Source organism: Populus trichocarpa, chromosome 4 (genome assembly GCF_000002775.5).
Source record: "Populus trichocarpa isolate Nisqually-1 chromosome 4, P.trichocarpa_v4.1, whole genome shotgun sequence".
NCBI lineage: Eukaryota > Viridiplantae > Streptophyta > Magnoliopsida > Malpighiales > Salicaceae > Populus > Populus trichocarpa.
The window spans coordinates 1835157-1853964 of NC_037288.2; the positions used below are offsets into that span (position 1 = coordinate 1835157).

The 18808-nt window shown below is 37.0% G+C and overlaps 1 protein-coding gene across 3 annotated transcripts in view; it reads left to right on the forward strand.

Annotated features, from left to right (window-relative positions):
- Positions 1 to 784: 784 nt before the first annotated feature.
- The window catches only part of LOC112327256 (cysteine-rich receptor-like protein kinase 10), a 33321-nt gene continuing 15297 nt past the window's right edge, over positions 785 to 18808 (forward strand). Inside the window, exons 1-7 of one of the 3 annotated variants that reach the window (XM_024599521.2) lie at positions 785 to 1860; positions 2332 to 2469; positions 2598 to 2719; positions 2833 to 3043; positions 3146 to 3383; positions 4091 to 4241; positions 4356 to 4966. In XM_024599521.2, coding sequence (XP_024455289.2) covers positions 1011 to 1860; positions 2332 to 2469; positions 2598 to 2719; positions 2833 to 3043; positions 3146 to 3383; positions 4091 to 4241; positions 4356 to 4688 — 2043 coding nt within the window. In that variant the 5' untranslated portion in view covers positions 785 to 1010 and the 3' untranslated portion in view covers positions 4689 to 4966. Of the gene's footprint in view, positions 1861 to 2331; positions 2470 to 2597; positions 2720 to 2832; positions 3044 to 3145; positions 3384 to 4090; positions 4242 to 4355; positions 4967 to 5596; positions 6550 to 8157; positions 8296 to 8418; positions 8541 to 8655; positions 8867 to 8972; positions 9211 to 18808 lie in introns of those variants that run through there. The other 2 variants (XM_052451868.1, XM_052451869.1) reach the window with 2 other exon arrangements.

Here is an 18808-nt window from a genome sequence, read left to right on the forward strand (position 1 = left end):
CATTAAAATAAATATTATTAATTAATAATTAATTTTAATCCAAAAAAAAAAACTAAAATCATAAAAATTTCAATTTCAATATCATATTCATTTTAATGAAGAGATGCATCCTCTACTCTCAACTTTTAAACAGGTTCTTAAAGTTAGTTTTGCATCCATGATCATTTTCATCACTATCCAAGGATTTTCTCCGGAACAAACAATTTTCCCTAAAACTCTTTGTGCATCAACTTATTAAGGATTTGTGTACTTCAAAGTTTTCCACATGTATTGTACTGATTTTGTTCATTGGTAGTTTGAATTTTCATTTTCATCAGTCATAATTTCACAAGTTAAAGGCACATTGATCGCATCCAGTAAGTCTGTCTCATTCAGATGGATCAAAATTTAATTGTATTATTTGAATGCATGTATATATGTGGAGTTCCTTTGGTATTATACTGTGTGAAATAATAGCTTGAATAATTAATAAATTTTCATAGTAGTATTAATTTATAAGGTATCGTTAAAATCATTTTGTTAATATTTTTCTAATAATATTGAATATATTAAAAGCAGAGTCTCGATGTGTTATCAATGACCCTTTCTTTTCTTTTTTAATCCTAGATTAATACTACTATAATGTATATGTGATTAGGATTCTTCCCTATTTTGTTTCAATGTTCTCATGATTGAATTTTTGATGGGTCAGTTCTGCACAACAATGGAGTAGTTTTGAAAGTTGATCAAGACCTTCTGTTGCCATCCAACAACAGTTTTCACTTAACAAATTTCCACAAATTAATTTGATTAGGATTCTTCCCTTTTTTTTTCCATGTTCTCATTGAATTTTTGATGGGTCAGTTCTGCACAACAATGGAGTAGTTTTGAAAATTGATCGAGACCTTTAGCTCGTACCTATTTTTACAGTGAATGCAAGCATTATTTACTTCATTGACTTAAATCTTCATATATTCGCAGGGCTAGTAGATAAAATAAGAGCTGCTAGCTAGAAAACTTGATCACCAAAAATGAAGTCTCTCAATTTCTTCATAGCTCTACTCTCCTTGCTTAGCCTTGCTACTATCACTAAATCACAGGACCCTTCTTATCTCTATCGTTCATGCAGTAACGAGACAACTTACACGAGAAACAGCACTTACCAAGCCAATTTAAATCTCCTTCTTTCTTCACTTGTGTCCAATGCAACCCGCAATAATCTTAATGGATTCTACAACTCCTCTTTAGGGCTGGACCCTGATGATGTTTATGGCCTGTTTCTTTGCCGTGGCGACGTTAACAAAAATGCTTGCCAGAATTGTGTCGCCTTGGCTGCCAAAGAGGCAATCCAACGTTGCCCAGTTGAAAAAGTGGTCGTTTTATGGTACGATTTGTGCTTCTTGCGCTACTCAAACAGGGCTTTTTTCGCTACCATGGACCAAGACCCAGGAGTGACCTTGTATAACACTCAGAATATCGCATACGAACCTGAACGTTTTAACCGACTAGTGGCTACCTCCATGAATGATACAGCCACTCAGGCTACAAGTGCTACTTCAGGAGCTAAAAAGTTTGCAGCTAAAGAAGTATATTTTAATGAGTTTCTAAACTTGTACAGCCTTGTTCAGTGCACACCGGACTTGTCAAGCTCGGATTGTAATCGATGTCTTAGGATAGCTATTTCTAGTTTGACCAGTTGTTGTGGCCAAAGGGCAGGAGCAAGAGTCCTATATCCAAGTTGTAATATTCGGTATGAAACCTATGAGTTTTATAATACAACAGCAGTGGCGGCAGAGTCGCCACCTCCTCCTCCGCCAGTGATTCGTGCTCCTCCGCCCGAGATTCGTGCTCCTCCGCCCTCTCCAGTGTCGGGATCAAAAGGTAAAGTTGTTTTTTGTTTGTCTGTCGAGATTAATTGTAAGAAGACAAAATTTTTTTTTTGCTTAAAATACTTTTTGTTAAATCTTTTACATATTTCAGTTATGAAAAACCAATTAGCTAATACTGTAGCAATTATTTGAGTCTTCTTATAAATGAACAGATTGTGTAACACTATTCAATAAAGGATTAGGTAATAGATTTATTGATGAAACATGATTGATGGCGATAAATGAATGATATTTTGATTTAATTTCTCATGAAAAGTTTTGATTGTATATGTTCGAGCTTTTCTATCTCTTACATAAAATTTATTTCATTTCTAGCATTTTTCTTTAGTTTTTTTTTTTAAATTTCAACATAAATAAATAAAATCCCAACATGAATAAATCTTTTATGGTGGTAAATAAATAAAAAAGGTATAATATATTTAAAGAAATAACTAATGATTGAAACATTTTGGTTTATATTCAGGAAAAGTCCGTGTCTCAACAGTTGTAATTATTGCCATTGTCGTTCCTGTTGGTGTTTCTATTGCGCTTTTCTGCCTGGGTTTCGGTTTCCTGAGAAGAAGGGGAAGAAAGAACAGAGATTCGGTGAAAGAAAAGGATGGTAAAGAACACAATTTTTTTTTTTTTACTTTAATTGGAAAAAAGCAGTGCCTTTCTGTTGTGTACTCTGCCGATGTTGCACGATAATATTCTCAAAAACTCAATCGAAGATCTACCTGTGTTGTGTAGTTGGAGATGAGATTTCAACTGAGGAGTCCTTGCAATTTGATTTGAGTACTATAGAAGCTGCCACAAACAATTTCTCCCCCGACAACAAGTTAGGCGAAGGAGGGTTTGGTGAGGTTTACAAGGTAGGCAATTTGCAATGCGTTTACATTTTCAAGAACCGAAAAGCTTGTTGCTTTAGGATTTAAGAAATTATGAAAAATTGTTTGCTCAACCATTGGTGAAAGTGCATTCTCAGGGAACATTTCCTAATGGACAACACATAGCTGTGAAGAGGCTATCAAAATATTCTGGACATGGTGCAGCAGAATTTAAGAATGAGATCGTATTGGTAGCCAAGCTTCAGCATAGAAATCTAGTTAGGCTATTGGGCTATTGCCTGGAAGGGGAAGAGAAGTTACTAATATATGAATTTGTTCCCAATAAAAGCCTCGACTACTTCCTATTTGGTTTGGCTTTTCTTAACATATATTTTCCGTGTGATGCATCCTGATTATTTATTTTTCTTAGCTCCATCCTGATTATTTAATTTTTTGTATAAATACATGAAGATCCTGCAAAACAAGGACTGTTGGATTGGTTAAGTCGTTACAAAATCATAGGGGGGATTGCTCGAGGTCTCCTTTATCTTCACGAAGATTCCCGTCTCCGAATTATCCACCGTGATCTTAAAGCAAGCAATGTTTTGTTGGATGGGGAAATGAATCCCCGGATTGCAGATTTTGGTGTGGCAAAGATTTTTGGAGTCGATCAAAGTCAAGGAATTACAAGCCGAATCGCTGGAACATTGTAAGTACTTTTCAGGCCTAAATTCTATATTTTGTTCGTCTACACTATCGTTTATTAAACCCTTATCTTTAGTGTTACTATAGAAGCATATCTTCATCCATATTGTTAAGTTAAAACATTATCAAAAGAGAATTTACAAAAAAAAAAAAAACAAGAGGCTATAACAAATAACTACGGTTAACAAACTCTTAAAAACAACTTCAAGTTGTCCTATTATATTTCCTTTTTTTTTTTTACTTTCTAGTTTTAAATTTAAGATGAGAATTTATTTAATTTTTCAAAGTACGTAATGATAATGTGAAACGAGCACCCTTACAATTACTTAAAAAAAAAAGACTTTGCATGTTGATCCGAGCTTGAGGATGCCTCTTATCTTTGAATTAAAATAAATAAATAATGATAATAATGAAAAACATACGACATAATCAATTGTTGGGTTTCTTAACTCTCTTTTTTCTAAATATTAATTCATAAAAATCCCTTGTTGCGCCAAATGATAGAGGCGAATAAAGTCTCGAGGAAAGTGATTACATGTGGAAGTCATTACTTTCAGATTTGCATGGACAATCCATTTAAGAGGATAAAATCATTTGGATATACGAAACCAATTCAGTTTGCAATTAGCTATTTGTTAGAGTATACATTGAAAGCATTAATTGTCGATGTTCTTTTTCTGTAATCGATGCTGATTGTTGGATATACTCTAGTGGTTACATGTCTCCGGAGTACGCAATGCACGGACAGTACTCCGTTAAGTCAGACGTGTATAGTTTCGGTGTCTTGATACTCGAGATTATCAGTGGCAAAAAGAACAGCAGTTTCTATCAATCAGACAATGGCATGGACCTTCTAAGATATGTAAGAGAAAATTCATTGTACACATTTTTATTTTATTCATGCCAAGATCAACTACTCATCTTAAAAGGGGAGAAAAAGAAGAATGTTACCTAACATAGCTGCTGATTGTTTCAGGCATGGCAGCAATGGAAAAATGGGGCAGCACTGGAACTAGTGGATCCAAGCTTAGGAGATTCTTACTCCAGAAATGAGATCACTAGATGCCTCCATATTGCCTTACTGTGTGTCCAAGAAGATCCAAACGATAGACCCACATTGACATCAGTAGTTCTCATGCTCACTAGTTTCTCGATATCGCTACCATTGCCTCGAGAGCCATCAAGCTTTGAGCAAAGCATGACCATCTCAAGCTTGCCATTAACAGAGCTGGAGTCTGACCAATCTAATATCAAGTCGAAGCCTTTGTCCGTGAATGATGTGTCTATCACAGAACTATATCCTCGTTAATGCGAAGAAAACAGTCTCCCAAACATGCATGCATGTTAGTTTATACAGGGGATTGGAGAACAAAATTTATGAATGCCGTATGGTCTTAAAAATCAAACAATTTATTTTTTATGAGCCTCAATGAGATGTATTTCAAAACAATAATGCTGTTTCTAATGCTTTTTAATTCTCTCTCTTGGTTCTGTATCTTTTTTCTATTTTATAAATATTGATTGTTATAACTTAAATATTATATGGTTTAAACTATTGTACTTGGTTGGATAATCTTATTTGAGATGTGTTCAAAAGTCTTTAAACCAAACAAATGTCTATGCGACTTACTCTATTGCCTTTTTAGTCAAAGCGAATATTTTTATAGTTGTTCATTAATCCTTTGAACCATCTTTAACATTTAAATTTTCGATCTAACCAGTGGTGGGTCAAATTTTTTTCCCCAATGAATATACTTATAAAGTACGAGTTGAACACATCAAGTGTACTTAATTCAATCCTTTTGAGGTTATGCATGGCTAGAACCTACCGAGTGTACTTGATTTATAACTTGTATTAGGCATTTGACCGTCAAGATAGAAGACATGATGTTAGGTTAATTATTTTATAAAAAAAATTATAAAATTATTATAATTATAAAACTAGAAGTATCCCGAAACTCTAATAGACAGATAATTGCAAATGTAAATCCCTTAGTCGAAAAAACATTTTGTAGAAAATTTAAAGAAATGATCACACCAGGAAAGCAGAGAGCAACACGGCAAAGAACAGTGATTGATAATGACTCTCCGTCCACTAGCATTGCAACCCACGCATTACCTTGAAGACTTGTGTCTCCTTGAAAGTTTAATAGGTCAGTTCTACACAATAATGGAGTAGTTTTGAAAGTTAATCAAGACCATTAGCACGTACCTATTTTTCTCCCCTAAAAGCACAAGCAAACAGTGAATGCAGCATTATTTCTTCGTTGACTTGATTCAGTCTTCATATTTTGGCTGGGATAGGTGAAAAAATAAGAGCTGCTCGCTGCTAGAGAACTTGATCAACAAAAAAAAATAAAAAATGAAGTCTCTCAATTTCTTCATAGTCCTACTCTCCTCGCTTAGCCTTGCTACTATCACTAAATCACAGGACCCTTCTTTTCTCTATAATTCATGCAGTAACGATACTACTTACACGAGAAACAGCACTTACCAAGCCAATTTAAATCTCCTTCTTTCTTCACTTTTGTCCAATGCAACCCGCAATAATCTTGATGGATTCTACAACTCCTCTATAGGGCTGGACCCTGATGATGTTTATGGCCTGTTTCTTTGCCGTGGCGACGTTAACAAAAATGCTTGCCAGAATTGTGTCGCCTTGGCTGCCAAAGAGGCAATCCAACGTTGCCCAGTTGAAAAAGTGGTCATTTTATGGTACGATTTGTGCCTCTTGCGCTGCTCAAACAGGGCTTTTTTCGCTACCATGGACCAAGACCCTGGAGAGTTCCTGTTTAAATCTGATCAGAATATCGCAGACGAACCTGAACGCTTTAACCGGCTAGTGGCAACCACCATGAATGATACAGTCACTCAGGCTACAATTGCTACTTCAGGAGGTAAAAAGTTTGCAGTTGAAGAAGTATATTTTACTAAGTCTCTAAACTTGTACAGCCTTGCGCAGTGCACACCGGACTTGTCAAGCTCGGATTGTAATCGATGTCTTAGGATAGCTATTTCTATTTTGCCTAGTTGCTGTAGCCAAAAGCCAGGAGCAAGCATCCTATATCCAAGTTGTAATGTCCGGTATGAAACCTTTAAGTTTTATAATATAACAACGGTTGCGGCAAAGCCACCACCTCCTCCTCCCTCTCCATTGACAAGACCAAAAGGTAAAGTTGGTTTGATTTTTTTTTTCTTTTTCTTTCTTTTGCTTTGTCCAAATTAATTAGTTGGACCAACATAGTCTTTATTTGGTTTCAATTTAAACAATTGATTATAATTGTCCTTCCTTCATAATCAAGCAAATTTTTTGTTGCTAATTTTGACTTGTAAAAAAAAGAGACACGTATTAGGTTTTTTATTGTAACTTAAAAAAAAGATTAAAAAATTAAATTCAATTCCTTTTCCAATTATTTATTTATGGCATATTTCTAAGAAAAATTACATTTTTTTAATTCTCACTAGAAAAATAATTTATTATTTTATAATTAAGAAGACAAAAATTAAAGATTAAATATTGCTTAAAATTCATTTTGTTTAATTTTTTACTTAATTATTTCTGTTATGAAAAAGTAATTAGTTGCAATCTTCTGGGTCTTGTAAATCACCAGATAGTCTAACATTATTCAAAGATGGATTAGGAAATGGATTTATTGATGAAACATGCTGTGATAAATGGATAATTAATATTTCAATTTAAGATTTCATGGAATGTTTTATTGTATTTGTTTGAGCATTTCTATCTCTTACATAAAATTTATTTCCTTCCTAAGATTTTTCTTTGGATTTTTTTTAAATGTGAACATAAATAGTTTTTTTTCAGATGATAACATAAACTCAAAAAGGGTGGAGAATTCATATATAGAATTATAACTTTTTACATATCAAAGTATGTTTGTACTAATTAATTTTAATGGGTTAGTATAATGGTTAAAAGAATTTACTCCTTTTTTTTTTATAACTTTGGAGTCAGTGTCTAAGAGCATTTTTTTTTCTCTCTTTTATGATAGTAATAATGCTACTATCTTTTCAAAATTATTCTTTTATAATAATAATAATAATAATAATAATAATGATAATGATTTTATTATTATTATTAAAATATATTTTGAAGAATAAAATAATTGATTTTTTGACTAGAAATACAATATACATATCCTTAAACCATGCATGTATTGTAAAATAGTCAATGGATAGAAGTATCCAAGACTTCGGATCAATTTTTATATTTTTTCTCTTGCCATTTCCGATTTTTAGCTCATATAAACTAAAAGCTTGTGCTTACCTATATAATTAATGGGAATCCAACCCTGTCCTTTCTTTTCTTTTTCAGTTTTCGCTCTTTCCATTCAATTGTTGAAGTATTATATAACCAGTTTATCCTTTTTCAAGAGATCTTAAAGACATATATTTTTTAAAATAAATGCTTATGAGTGTTGGTTTCGAGATTCAAATTTAAAAAGTTAGGGAAGGGAGTAGTACACTGAACCAATCCCTTAGGCTTTTTGTTTTCACTTTTTGATAGTAATAGCAATATTGCTGTCTCTTTCTCTCGTTTTAAATTTTCACCAAGAGAATCTAGTTTGAAAGAAGCTAAGAAAACTCAATAAATGTAATTTTGATTCTTATTTTCTGAACATCCGAAATTATTATTTCATTTTCTTTAAGAAAAATATTTGTATTAGAACTTAAAATATATCGTGAAGAATAAAGCAATTAATTATCTCACTGAATTACTGTGCACTGCATATGATTGACACATTTTTGTTTTCATTCAGAAAAAGGCCATGTTTCAATAATTGTGATTGTAGCCATTGTCATTCCCATTGCTGTTTCTATGGTGCTTTTCTGCATGGGGTTCAGTTTCCTGAGAAGAAGGGCAATAAAAAAAAGAGTTTCCTTGCCAGAAAAAGATGGTAAAGAACATTAGAAATCTTTTCTAATTGGAACAAAACAGTGTATTTTCTGTTGTGTGCTCTGCCGATGTTGGATAATAATATTCTCAAAAACTCAATCGAAGATCTGTCTGTGTTGTGTAGATGGAGATGAGATTTCAACTGTGGAGTCCTTGCAATTTGATTTGAGTTCTATAGAAGCTGCCACAAACAATTTCTCCCCTGATAACAAGTTAGGTGAAGGAGGATTTGGTGAGGTTTACAAGGTAAGCAATTCGCGATGCGTTTAAATTATGAAGAACAGAAAAGACCTTGTTGCATTAGGATTAAAGAAATTATGAAAAATTGCTTGCTCAGCCATTGATGAAAGTGCATTCTCAGGGAACACTTCCTCATGGACAACAAATAGCTGTGAAGAGGCTATCAAAATATTCTGGACAAGGTGCAGCAGAATTTAAGAATGAGGTCGTGTTGATAGCCAAGCTTCAGCATAGAAATCTAGTCAGGCTATTGGGCTATTGCCTGCAAGGGGCAGAGAAGATACTAATCTATGAGTTTGTTCCCAACAAGAGCCTCGACCACTTCCTATTTGGTTTGACTTTTCTTAACCAATATTTTGCGTGTGATGCATCCTGATTATTTATCTTTCTTAGCTCCATTCTGAATTAATTTTTTTTTTTTTTGATAAATACATGAAGATCCTGGAAAACAAGGACTGTTGGATTGGTCAATTCGGTACAAAATCATTGGGGGCATTGCTCGAGGTCTCCTTTATCTTCACCAAGATTCCCGTCTCCGAATTATCCACCGTGATCTTAAAGCAAGCAATGTTTTGTTGGATGGGGAAATGAATCCCAGGATTGCAGATTTTGGTATGGCAAAGATTTTTGGAGGGGATCAAAGTCAAGGAATTACAAACCGAATCGCTGGAACATTGTAAGTACTTTTAAGGTCTAAATTCTATATTTTGTTCGTCTACACTATCGTTTATTAAACCCTTATTTTTAGTGAAGCATAACTTCATCCATGTTAAAACATTATCAAAAGAGAAGTTACATAAAAGAAGATGAGAATTTATTTAATTTTTCAAAGTACGCTAAAGATAATGTGGAAAGTGCTCCTAACAATTCCTTTTAAAAAAAGACTAATCTTAATTCACGTGTATGTTGATCCGAGCATGAGGAAATTAACCTCGCACGTGAGCGACGTCGCGGCGATCGTCCACCCACAAAATATAAATGTAAATTTAATGTAATGGGGGGATACATCTGGTCAATGTGGGGAGACAAGGAATTCGTTGTCTCTTAGTAGTGAAAAATGGTGTGGGAGTCGCCACCTAGTATTTTGGTCACTAGGAACCCTAACTGGTCTCAGAGATCGGGCACGGGGACTGGTTGCTTAAAGGGAAGGTATTAGCACCCCAAATACGCCCTACCTAAGGTAAGCTGCATTGTTTATTTGTCTGATAAAATTCAAGGTCTCGTTGTGTTTCCTAGTTGTTGGTCCGTCTACGGTTCAAGAAAAGTCCTCCTCAATAAGGAGGTCCTTATCTTATCGGGTAAAACCTAACCGTTCTAATGTCTATGTATGTTGGTCCGTCTATGGTTCAAGAAAAGTCCTCCTCAATAAGGAGGTCCTTATCTTATCGGGTAAAACCTAACCGTTCTAATATCTATGTAAAAAAAACATATTTTTAATATCAGGAATACGTTCTATATATAAATTCGTAATCCTAAATACTAAAAGAAGACAAAAAGATTTTTTTAAAATTTTTGAAATATTGGCCTAGTTCTCATGGCTTGAATAAACTGGTTATTAAAGCCAAAATGCATGCTAATACATATATCGTTTTGAAATTTCTTTTGTTGTGTGAAAATATGATGTTATAATATTTATATATATATATTGGAGAGACTAGGCCGTATGCATGAAAACAAAACATTTTTTTGTAATTATGTATTTTTTGATGTTTTGACGCAAAATGGGTATTTTAATACCGGATTTGTATCTTTACAGTATAAAAATACAAACCGATATTGATCAGAATACAGTAATAAAATTACAGAAAATCACATATTTTTGAAATAATTTTTGAAGAATTTTTGTTCGAACGGGCCAGACCCGGCCCAAAAGGAGACTGGGCCGAAATCGGCCCAAAATAAAACGGGCCTACTTTCCACAGGGCTGGACTCAGTCCAGCCCGAAACAACAGTAACCGGGTTACTGTACATGCACAGTGCATAACAAATGAATTATAATTATTTCCGCATAGTAACCGCATAGTAACCAGTGAATTATAATTAGGTGGTTACTGTGCTCCACACAGTAACCACCTAATTATATTTCATTTGCTGCAGAACGTGAATTGCTCACGTTCTGCATGCAAATGAAGACGAACAAAAAATGGACAGAGGAGAGAAAGGATTACCTGACGGTGGCGTTGATGGTGACAGTGTTATGGCAGCAATGGCTGTTTCAAACGGTGGAGAGAAAGAGACCTGCGAGAGAGGTTATTGTTCTTCTCTTTCCCTCTGTTATGTGTTGCTTCTTCTCTTTGATTCTTTTGTTCCCTCTGTCAACAATGTTCTTCCCTCTCTGCAGCGGCTTCGTGGAGGTGCTGGCGGCGGCGGCCTGGGGAGTGGCTTGGACGGTGGTCGACCTTTCTTCTTCTTCTTCTCTGTGTTTTTCTTCTGCTCTATTCTCCTCTGTTTCTGTTTTATTCTTTTCTCTCCTCTCTGCCCGTTTCTTTCCCTCTGTTTTTCTCTGTTTTTTTCGTTTCTTCCCCTCTCTTCTGTCCGTTTCCTCCTCCCTCTTCTCGGTTTGTTCTCTCTCCTCTCCTCTCTCTCCTCCTGGTCCGTTTTACTCCAGTTTCTCTCCTCTCTTTCTCCTCTGTTCGCCCCTGTTTTGTCTTCTCCTTTTGTTGCTGATGGTGTTTTCTGCTGTCAACAATGTTCTTCCTTCTCTGCAACGTCTTCGTGGAGGTGCTGGTGGCAGGGCATGACTGCGGCTGCTCCTCCTCCTGGTGTTGTTGCTGCTGCTGGGATGGAGGAGAAAATGAGGTCGGTCTGGGGCTCCGTTGACAGAGAAGGCTGTTTCGGGTGCAGGGAAGAAATGGCCGAGAGAGGGGAATGGTCAGGAGGGGGACTGTTTTTGGGTGCTCTCTCTCTTTCTCGTTCCAAAAACACGCCTCCCCTTTTAGTTTTCCAGCCCCCTCCCGTTCAACAAAACTCTCCTCGTTTTAAACTTCTTCCTCTCTCCTTTTCAAAAAGTTGCCCCCCTTTTTTCTGCTGTGTTGGGTGATATTTATAGAGCAAGTGGGTGTGGCTTTTGCTGTTGCGCATGGGAGCGGGTCTCGCGGCGGCTGGTCGGCCATTGGGTGCTACTGTCGAGGTTTGGCTCCAACGGCATGGAGCGCGGCGGGTAGAGGAACAGTGTCAAAACGACACTGTTCAAATTCTTCTTTTTATTATTATTATTATTATTATTATTATTATTATTATTATTATTATATTTTTTTATTTGTGGGGACCCAAAAATGGGTTACAACAGATGCCCCCTCTTTATAAAGCTTACGGAGCAGAGGTTCTGCGCAGTAAGTTTCATAAAGATAAACCAAAACTGAGCTCCCGAAACTGATCTAGTCGGAGCTCGATTGCTCTGAAACTTTGTCCTTACAGCAATCCTCCTTAACCCAAAAACTATGATCAAAATTTAGTCATCTCGAGATCCTTTCTGGTAATCTCCTTTAACCCCAAAAACTTGGAATCTCATCTGGCGATTCCTTTACCCATAACCAAATACAAAAACACGTATGTGGTCTTATTATGACGGGTGACCTGCCCGAATGGGAAAAGGGAAGAGTGGTCTCATTATTATGGGTGACCTACCCAGGGGGAATGATGGTCTCATTGTATGGGTGACGAACCCAAGAAAAATGATGGTCTCATTGTATGGGTGACGAACCCAAGAAAAATAATGGTCTCATTGTATGGGTGACGAACCCAAGAAAAATGATGGTCTCATTGTATGGGTGACGAACCCAAGAAAAATGATGGTCTCATTGTATGGGTGACGAACCCAAGAAAAATAATGGTCTCATTGTATGGGTGACCTACCCAAGGGGAAGAATTCTTAGTAAACTCCATGCTTTTCTAAGAAATAGTTTCAATACGAGGTCCCTTCTAGCGACCTTCCTTGATGAATGTCGAAGTACGAGATCCTTTCTGGCGATCTCAAATAACTTGGAATCCCATCGGGCAATTCCTTTTACCAAAGCTAAAACATGAAGTTCCTTCTGGCGACCTTCATCGAAATACAAGATCCCTTCTGGCGATCTCCTTTATCCAAACAACTTGGAATCCCATCTGGCGATTCCTTTTAACCAACATGTAATACGAGGTCCCATCTAGCGACCTCCAAATAGCGAAACACGAGATCCCTTCTGGCGATCTCCTTTAATCAACTTGGAATCCCAATCTGGCGATTCCTTTTAACCAACATGAAATATGAGGTCCCATCTGGCGACCTTCATCAAGTTGGAATCCCATCTGGCGATTCCTTTTATTCAAAGCTGAAATAATGAGATACCTTCTGGCGATCTCCTTTAATCAAAAACCAAAAAAATCTATTTTGTAAATCGGTCAACCTGGAATCCCATCTGGCGATTCCCTTTAACCGATTGCTCGATGTCGTTCTTCCTGATGGCAGGGTTTGAAAATTATTATCTTCTCTTCTTGTTGTTCTAGAATCAACTCAATGATTCTTTCTTCATCTCCAATTTTGTTGGAATGCATTAAGGTCTCCTCCTGTAATGATCCAAAAAACATATATGCAATGATTTATGATTAGATGCCATGCATGCATTTGTACCTGGTTTTGAAACATAGGCCCCATCATCTTCTTCTATTTCATGAAACTCTCTCTTGATATGAGCTTGCTTTTGAAGTCGTATGCTGGATTCATTTCTCGTGCTGCCTCTTTTTACCTATCATATCTTTGAGAAGAAGTCTTCGACTTTTTACAAGTAGCTTTTTCAAAATGTATGACTTGTCATTGTCTTCTTTGTCATGCTTTTGTCAAATGCTTTAACTTATCTTTTCAAATCTACGGGCTCTCATCTCGTTTTAAAATCACGTAAAACTTTTCATGAAATATAATTTATTGCCACAGTGTGGGGTGTGAAAAATATGTCAAGTTTAGATTTAATTGGATTCTCTCCAATTGATGGAGTCATCTCTTTAGTCATGTGTTAAAACAATTCTTTTAAGTAAAAGATTTCAAATGCTTTGAGATCATATGTTTTATATATATATATAAAAAAAAAAGGTTCCTTGCAAAGAGAATTCATGGCCGAACCTTTCTTATTGACTGGGAAGCATAGTATTTCTTTATAAAGTCATCATTCATAAGTTTAACTAGATCTTCTCCATCCATTCTAGATAACAAATAAAGCTCCTCTCGAGAATGTTTTCTTTAACATGTAAAGGCCCTCATTGTTTGGCGTCCTTTTACTTTGATCCTCTTCTGGTAAAGGCTATATTCAGTACAAAATCTCCTTCATGGAATCCTCGAGATCGGACCTTCTTATCATATGATTAGGCCATCTTTGATGATGACAGATTGCAGCTAATCTCTTTTCACTGATCATATTCAACTATTCATATCTAACTTTTAATCTTCTCTAGCATGGTCAGCTAGGTGATCGGCAATGACATTCATGGCTTTCCTTATCATATATACTATGTTGTACTCAGCTAGTATAACTTGCCATTTTGCAATTTAGCTTGATAGATAGGGGTAGATTTAGTAGGTACTGCTTGATTTTCTCGAAAGCTTTTTTCCACTCTTATTCCAAATTCCAAGATTCTTCTTCCTTAACAACTGAAAATGGGATCATAAATTGGGATATCAATCGAGCAATGTAATTCAACCTTCCCAAGAACCTCCTTATATCACTCTCAGTCTTGAGAGGTGGCATAGATTGAATAGCTTTTACTTAACCAGGATCCACTTCTACCCCTTCGTCACTCATCATAAATCCCAATAACTTTCCAGATTTCACCCCGAATGAACATTTTGTGTGGTCAAGCCTCAACTTATACTTCTTTGGTCTTTCAAGACAATTCCTTCAATATTTGGACATGATTCTCTCCGTCTCTAGGTTTAGCAATCATGTCATCCACTTATACTTCAATCTCTTTGTGCATCATGTCGTGAAATAGAGTTACCATGGCCCTTTTGGCAGGTGGCCCTAATATTCTTCAACCCAAATGACATGACCTTATAACAAAGTTTCCCCATGGTGTTGTCTTCTTCTTATCCTTTACGCCATTTTTATCTGATTGTAACCTAGAAATCCATCAAAATATGTGGAGATATATGCTGCATTGTCAACTAACATATCTATGCGCGGTAGACAAACTTTGATTTTATCTTTCTTTTTGGGTAATACCACTATATTGGACACCCATTGTGGATATTTGACTACCTCTAGAAAACCGGTGTTCCACTGCTTTTCAATTTCTACCTTTACTCTTTCTTAACCGATTTGCATCCTTCTACTAGTGGTACCATATACAAACCAGGCACATCCTTGTAGGACCAGGCAAAAACATCCATAAAATCTCAAAGTAATTGTCATCACCCAATTTTGGGTGATTCCCCAAAATTCATTTTTTTCACAAAAATAAAAAATAAAAAAATAAAATAAAGGCTGGCAATGCGGAGAAAGCCGACCAAGAAAGGCTGCAAAATAGGCGGAAATCAAGCTGCAATTTTCGGAGGAATTTCAAGGCCCAAGTGTACGCTGTTAGGCCCAAAAATAGAAAAATGCAAATTCAAAGGTCAAATTAAATGAGTATTGGACGAATTTGCATAAAAATTAAGTCCAATGACATAATTAAATTTTTAATGGGCCAATTTAATTTAATCATGGGCCAAATTTAATTTTAATTATGTTTAAGAATTAATTTAGGTCCAATTGAAGGATTTAATTAAGTGCAAGGACTTAATTATACTTTAAGCGGGTCAAATTAATTTGAGGGCTTAATTGGTGAAAAATTAAGTTTGGGAGCTTAATTTGGACTTAATTGAAAAATCAGAATTTTAAGAGACCCAATTTAATTTTTACCAAGTGAATTGATTGAGATTAGGGGCCAAACACAAAAATTGAGGGACCAATTTTGAAGCCCGAAAAAATACTCTGCCTATAAATAGCACCCTTTAACTCAAAACCTGGGGGGTAATTTTGACAACATCAGAAAAAAATACAAAAAAACCTAACCCTAAACCCATTTTTTTCAAAGGAGAGCCGCCGCCCCCCTCCCTCTTTGATTGTATTTTTCTTCTTGCTTGGCCACGGTCCCGCTCTTCTCCCATCTTCGGCCACTACACTGCTCTCCCTTGGCTCAAAAGAGCTGCTGCTCGAAACCATCATCCCTCTGCCCTAGCCGCTGACCGCCGGCCATTTCCATAGACCAGCCGACACAAGCTTCCTGCTCCCCTCTCTCAGCCGCACACAACCCCCCGGTGGTCTCCATTTTTTCCTCAAACCGGCGCCATCCTTTCTTCCTTCTACCACACCGCCGGTCCCTCTCTGTCTCCCTTCCTCACACACTGCCAAGCCGGCCATTACAACTCAAACAACCCACATCAACCTCCTACAGAGCAGCCGTCCCAACTCAGCTTCTTTTCCCTCTCAGTTGCAGGAGCAAGGGACGAACGGAGTGGAGACCCAGCTCCCTCCTCACGTCGCCTCAGCAGCAGCGTCTCCTCATCACAGCGCCGCCGTCTCTAGCTCCTTCTCCACGCACGGCTACACCCAACCGAGACCCAGCTCCTCCATTTCAACGGATCCTCTGCTCCTTCGGTCTCCTCCACAGCCACCGAACGGCGGCAGCAAGCCACAGCCGTCTCCTTCAACCAGCGCCCACAGACCAGCAGCTCCATGGTCCAGCGACCGGCCACTTGAAGAAGAAGAAACCGGATCTGCAGTGAAGCAGATCCAACCGTGACAGACCCGAAGGAACCGGATCTAAGAAAAATAAAACCAAAAGGGACGGTTGCTTGCGTTTTTTTTGTGTTTTGCAGGTGACGGTGACTCACCGCCGGCGTAGGAAGACAGAGGGGAAGAGGACATTCCCGATCCCCTGTATTTTGGAGTTCCTCACGCGCCGCCAGTGATGGTGGCGCGTTGGAACACGCGCCGCCAGCTATGCCTGTGTCCAATTCCTGTGCAGAAGGGTTTCTATGCAATTTCTGGAGTTTTGGGGGACTGACTTGTAAATTTCGGATTATTTAATGTAATTTAGTATAATGTGTATTGTGGATGTAAAAAGGAAAAGTAAAAGAAAAAAGAAGAAAAAGCAAGAAAAGAAAAAAAGAAAGAAAGAAAAGAAAAGAAAAAAATATAATAAAAAAAATGTGTTTGTGCTTGTATTTTTTTTATTATGTTATTGAATTATAAAAAAAAGAAAAAAGAAAAAAAACAAAAATGCATGTTTGTGTTTATTTCAGGGATCCTTTTATAATGAGACGGCAAAAGAATAAAGAAGGATTTAATATTTTGATTGGATCACGGTGTAGAAGTACAAACTTGTACGAAAGTTGTATTTCTAAATTCCAATGAAAAGACAATTTTTAAAACTTCTTTGACACATCATAACCGCAAAGCAGCTTACCTCAGGTAGGGTGTGTTAGGGTGCTAACACCTTCCCTAACCACAATCAGTCCCTTACCCGCGAATCTCTGACAAGACCAGTCAACCTGGGTTTCCTAGTAACCCTCAATTAAATACTAGGTGGCGACTCCCAACGAAATCAATTCCAATAACAGAGAGAAAAAACCGCCATCGCCAGGACGGGGACGTCGCGCGGGGTGTTTTCCGACGCGCGACAGTAATCAACTCTTCTCCTTCTTTAGGAGTGATCATAGTCCATATCTTCAATTTTTCTCTTATTTTTTCATTGCCCGCATCTATGGTTTCAAATTCCTCTCTGGCGGGTTTCCAAGCTTGTTCATGTTGTCCTATTTTCATCCACTTCTTTCTCTTCTATAGCTACTATGTTTTCTTAAGTTTGGCCATTCATTCTCAGTGTAAAGTGTAAATGTTTGTTTTGAAAGATCCGATTTGAAAACGGAAAGTGATGTGTAAAAACATCAAGATGAACTTTTGAAAATGCATGATCTCATTAAAGGAAAAAATAAATAAATAAATAAATTGTCTCAAAACATTTGCTTGAGCAAACCGATTAGGTGCGCAACATCATTCCAAACTCCATGAAGCTTTCTTTGGTACTGAGCTTTTGGGTGTAACCTTTCTTCATTTTCCATCCTTTTCTTTAATCGAGTGTTGTGCATTCTAGAAGGAGGATCTATGTTTCTAGGTCTGATGCGTGCATAGATGTATAAGAAAATGCATGACATAATGCATGATTGTCATAAGAATGCTTTGTATATTGGGTACGGATGCAACCTTCTTGTGAACGAATAACAGCCACCACCTTATAAACATAGGCTCTCTTGTTACATTGCTAGGAGTACTGTCTTGCGAGTCGTTTGTTTGAATCATGTTCACCAAGAGACAGATTTTGCATAAGAAGATGGGTCAATGCCTAATGCTTGACAAGTTTGTTACCTTTCCTCCACAAACTCTCTAGCCAAAGATAAACAGGCAAAGCCGCGATTCTCAATCTTCCCTAGAAAGGCATCGGTTTTAGCTAGGCTTCGGCGCTAGCGAATGCTGTCCCCTCCCACTTTTCATGCATGGATTCTAATAATCCGATCATGCGCAACAACTTTGTCCATTTGCTCATTCATCTTGGTCATCTTTTATATGAGCAACATATTGGTTTTGTTCAAAGCAGCATTACTAGCGTCTATTTGATCCTTGTATTTTTCCATTGCTACTAGCTTATTGTCCAAATACTTCACCTTTTCGCGCTCCTTGTCAAGTTTTATCCTCATAACTTTTATCTCATTCTTAACCGCTAACTTTGCTTCAATAGCCTTAAACCTTTCCTTTTACTCTCTTCCTTTACAATCTCCGTCAAATGGTTTTCCAACTCCATATATTTCTTGTTCAAATCCTCATACTTCCTAATCCTATCCATCCGTTCGAATTGAACTTGTGCAGATTTTTCTTGGGTATATTTTATGCTTCTTTGGCAATCTTTAAAGTCAATCTTCATTGCTTCAAGTTCAAAGCAACTTTGCATCCAATCCAAACTCATCCCTCCTAGCTCCTTCTCACTTCTTTCCTAGCAATCTTCTCTTCACCTAGCTTTAACTCAAGCTTTGTTATCCTCGCATCAATAGATTGTATTTGCTCATCCTTTCTGCTTTTGCTCAATTCTATCCGAAACTTTTCCACTAGTCTTCCTTATTGACCATTTTCCTCTTAATAGGCTCTTCTATAGTTTGGGGAGATTTGGCTTCTATTAGCTGAAGCAGCTAAGTCTCTCCATCTTGCATATCTTTCACTTGCACTTGGATCCTTTAAACCTCCTATCTCAACCAAAACCAGATGCTTCCAATC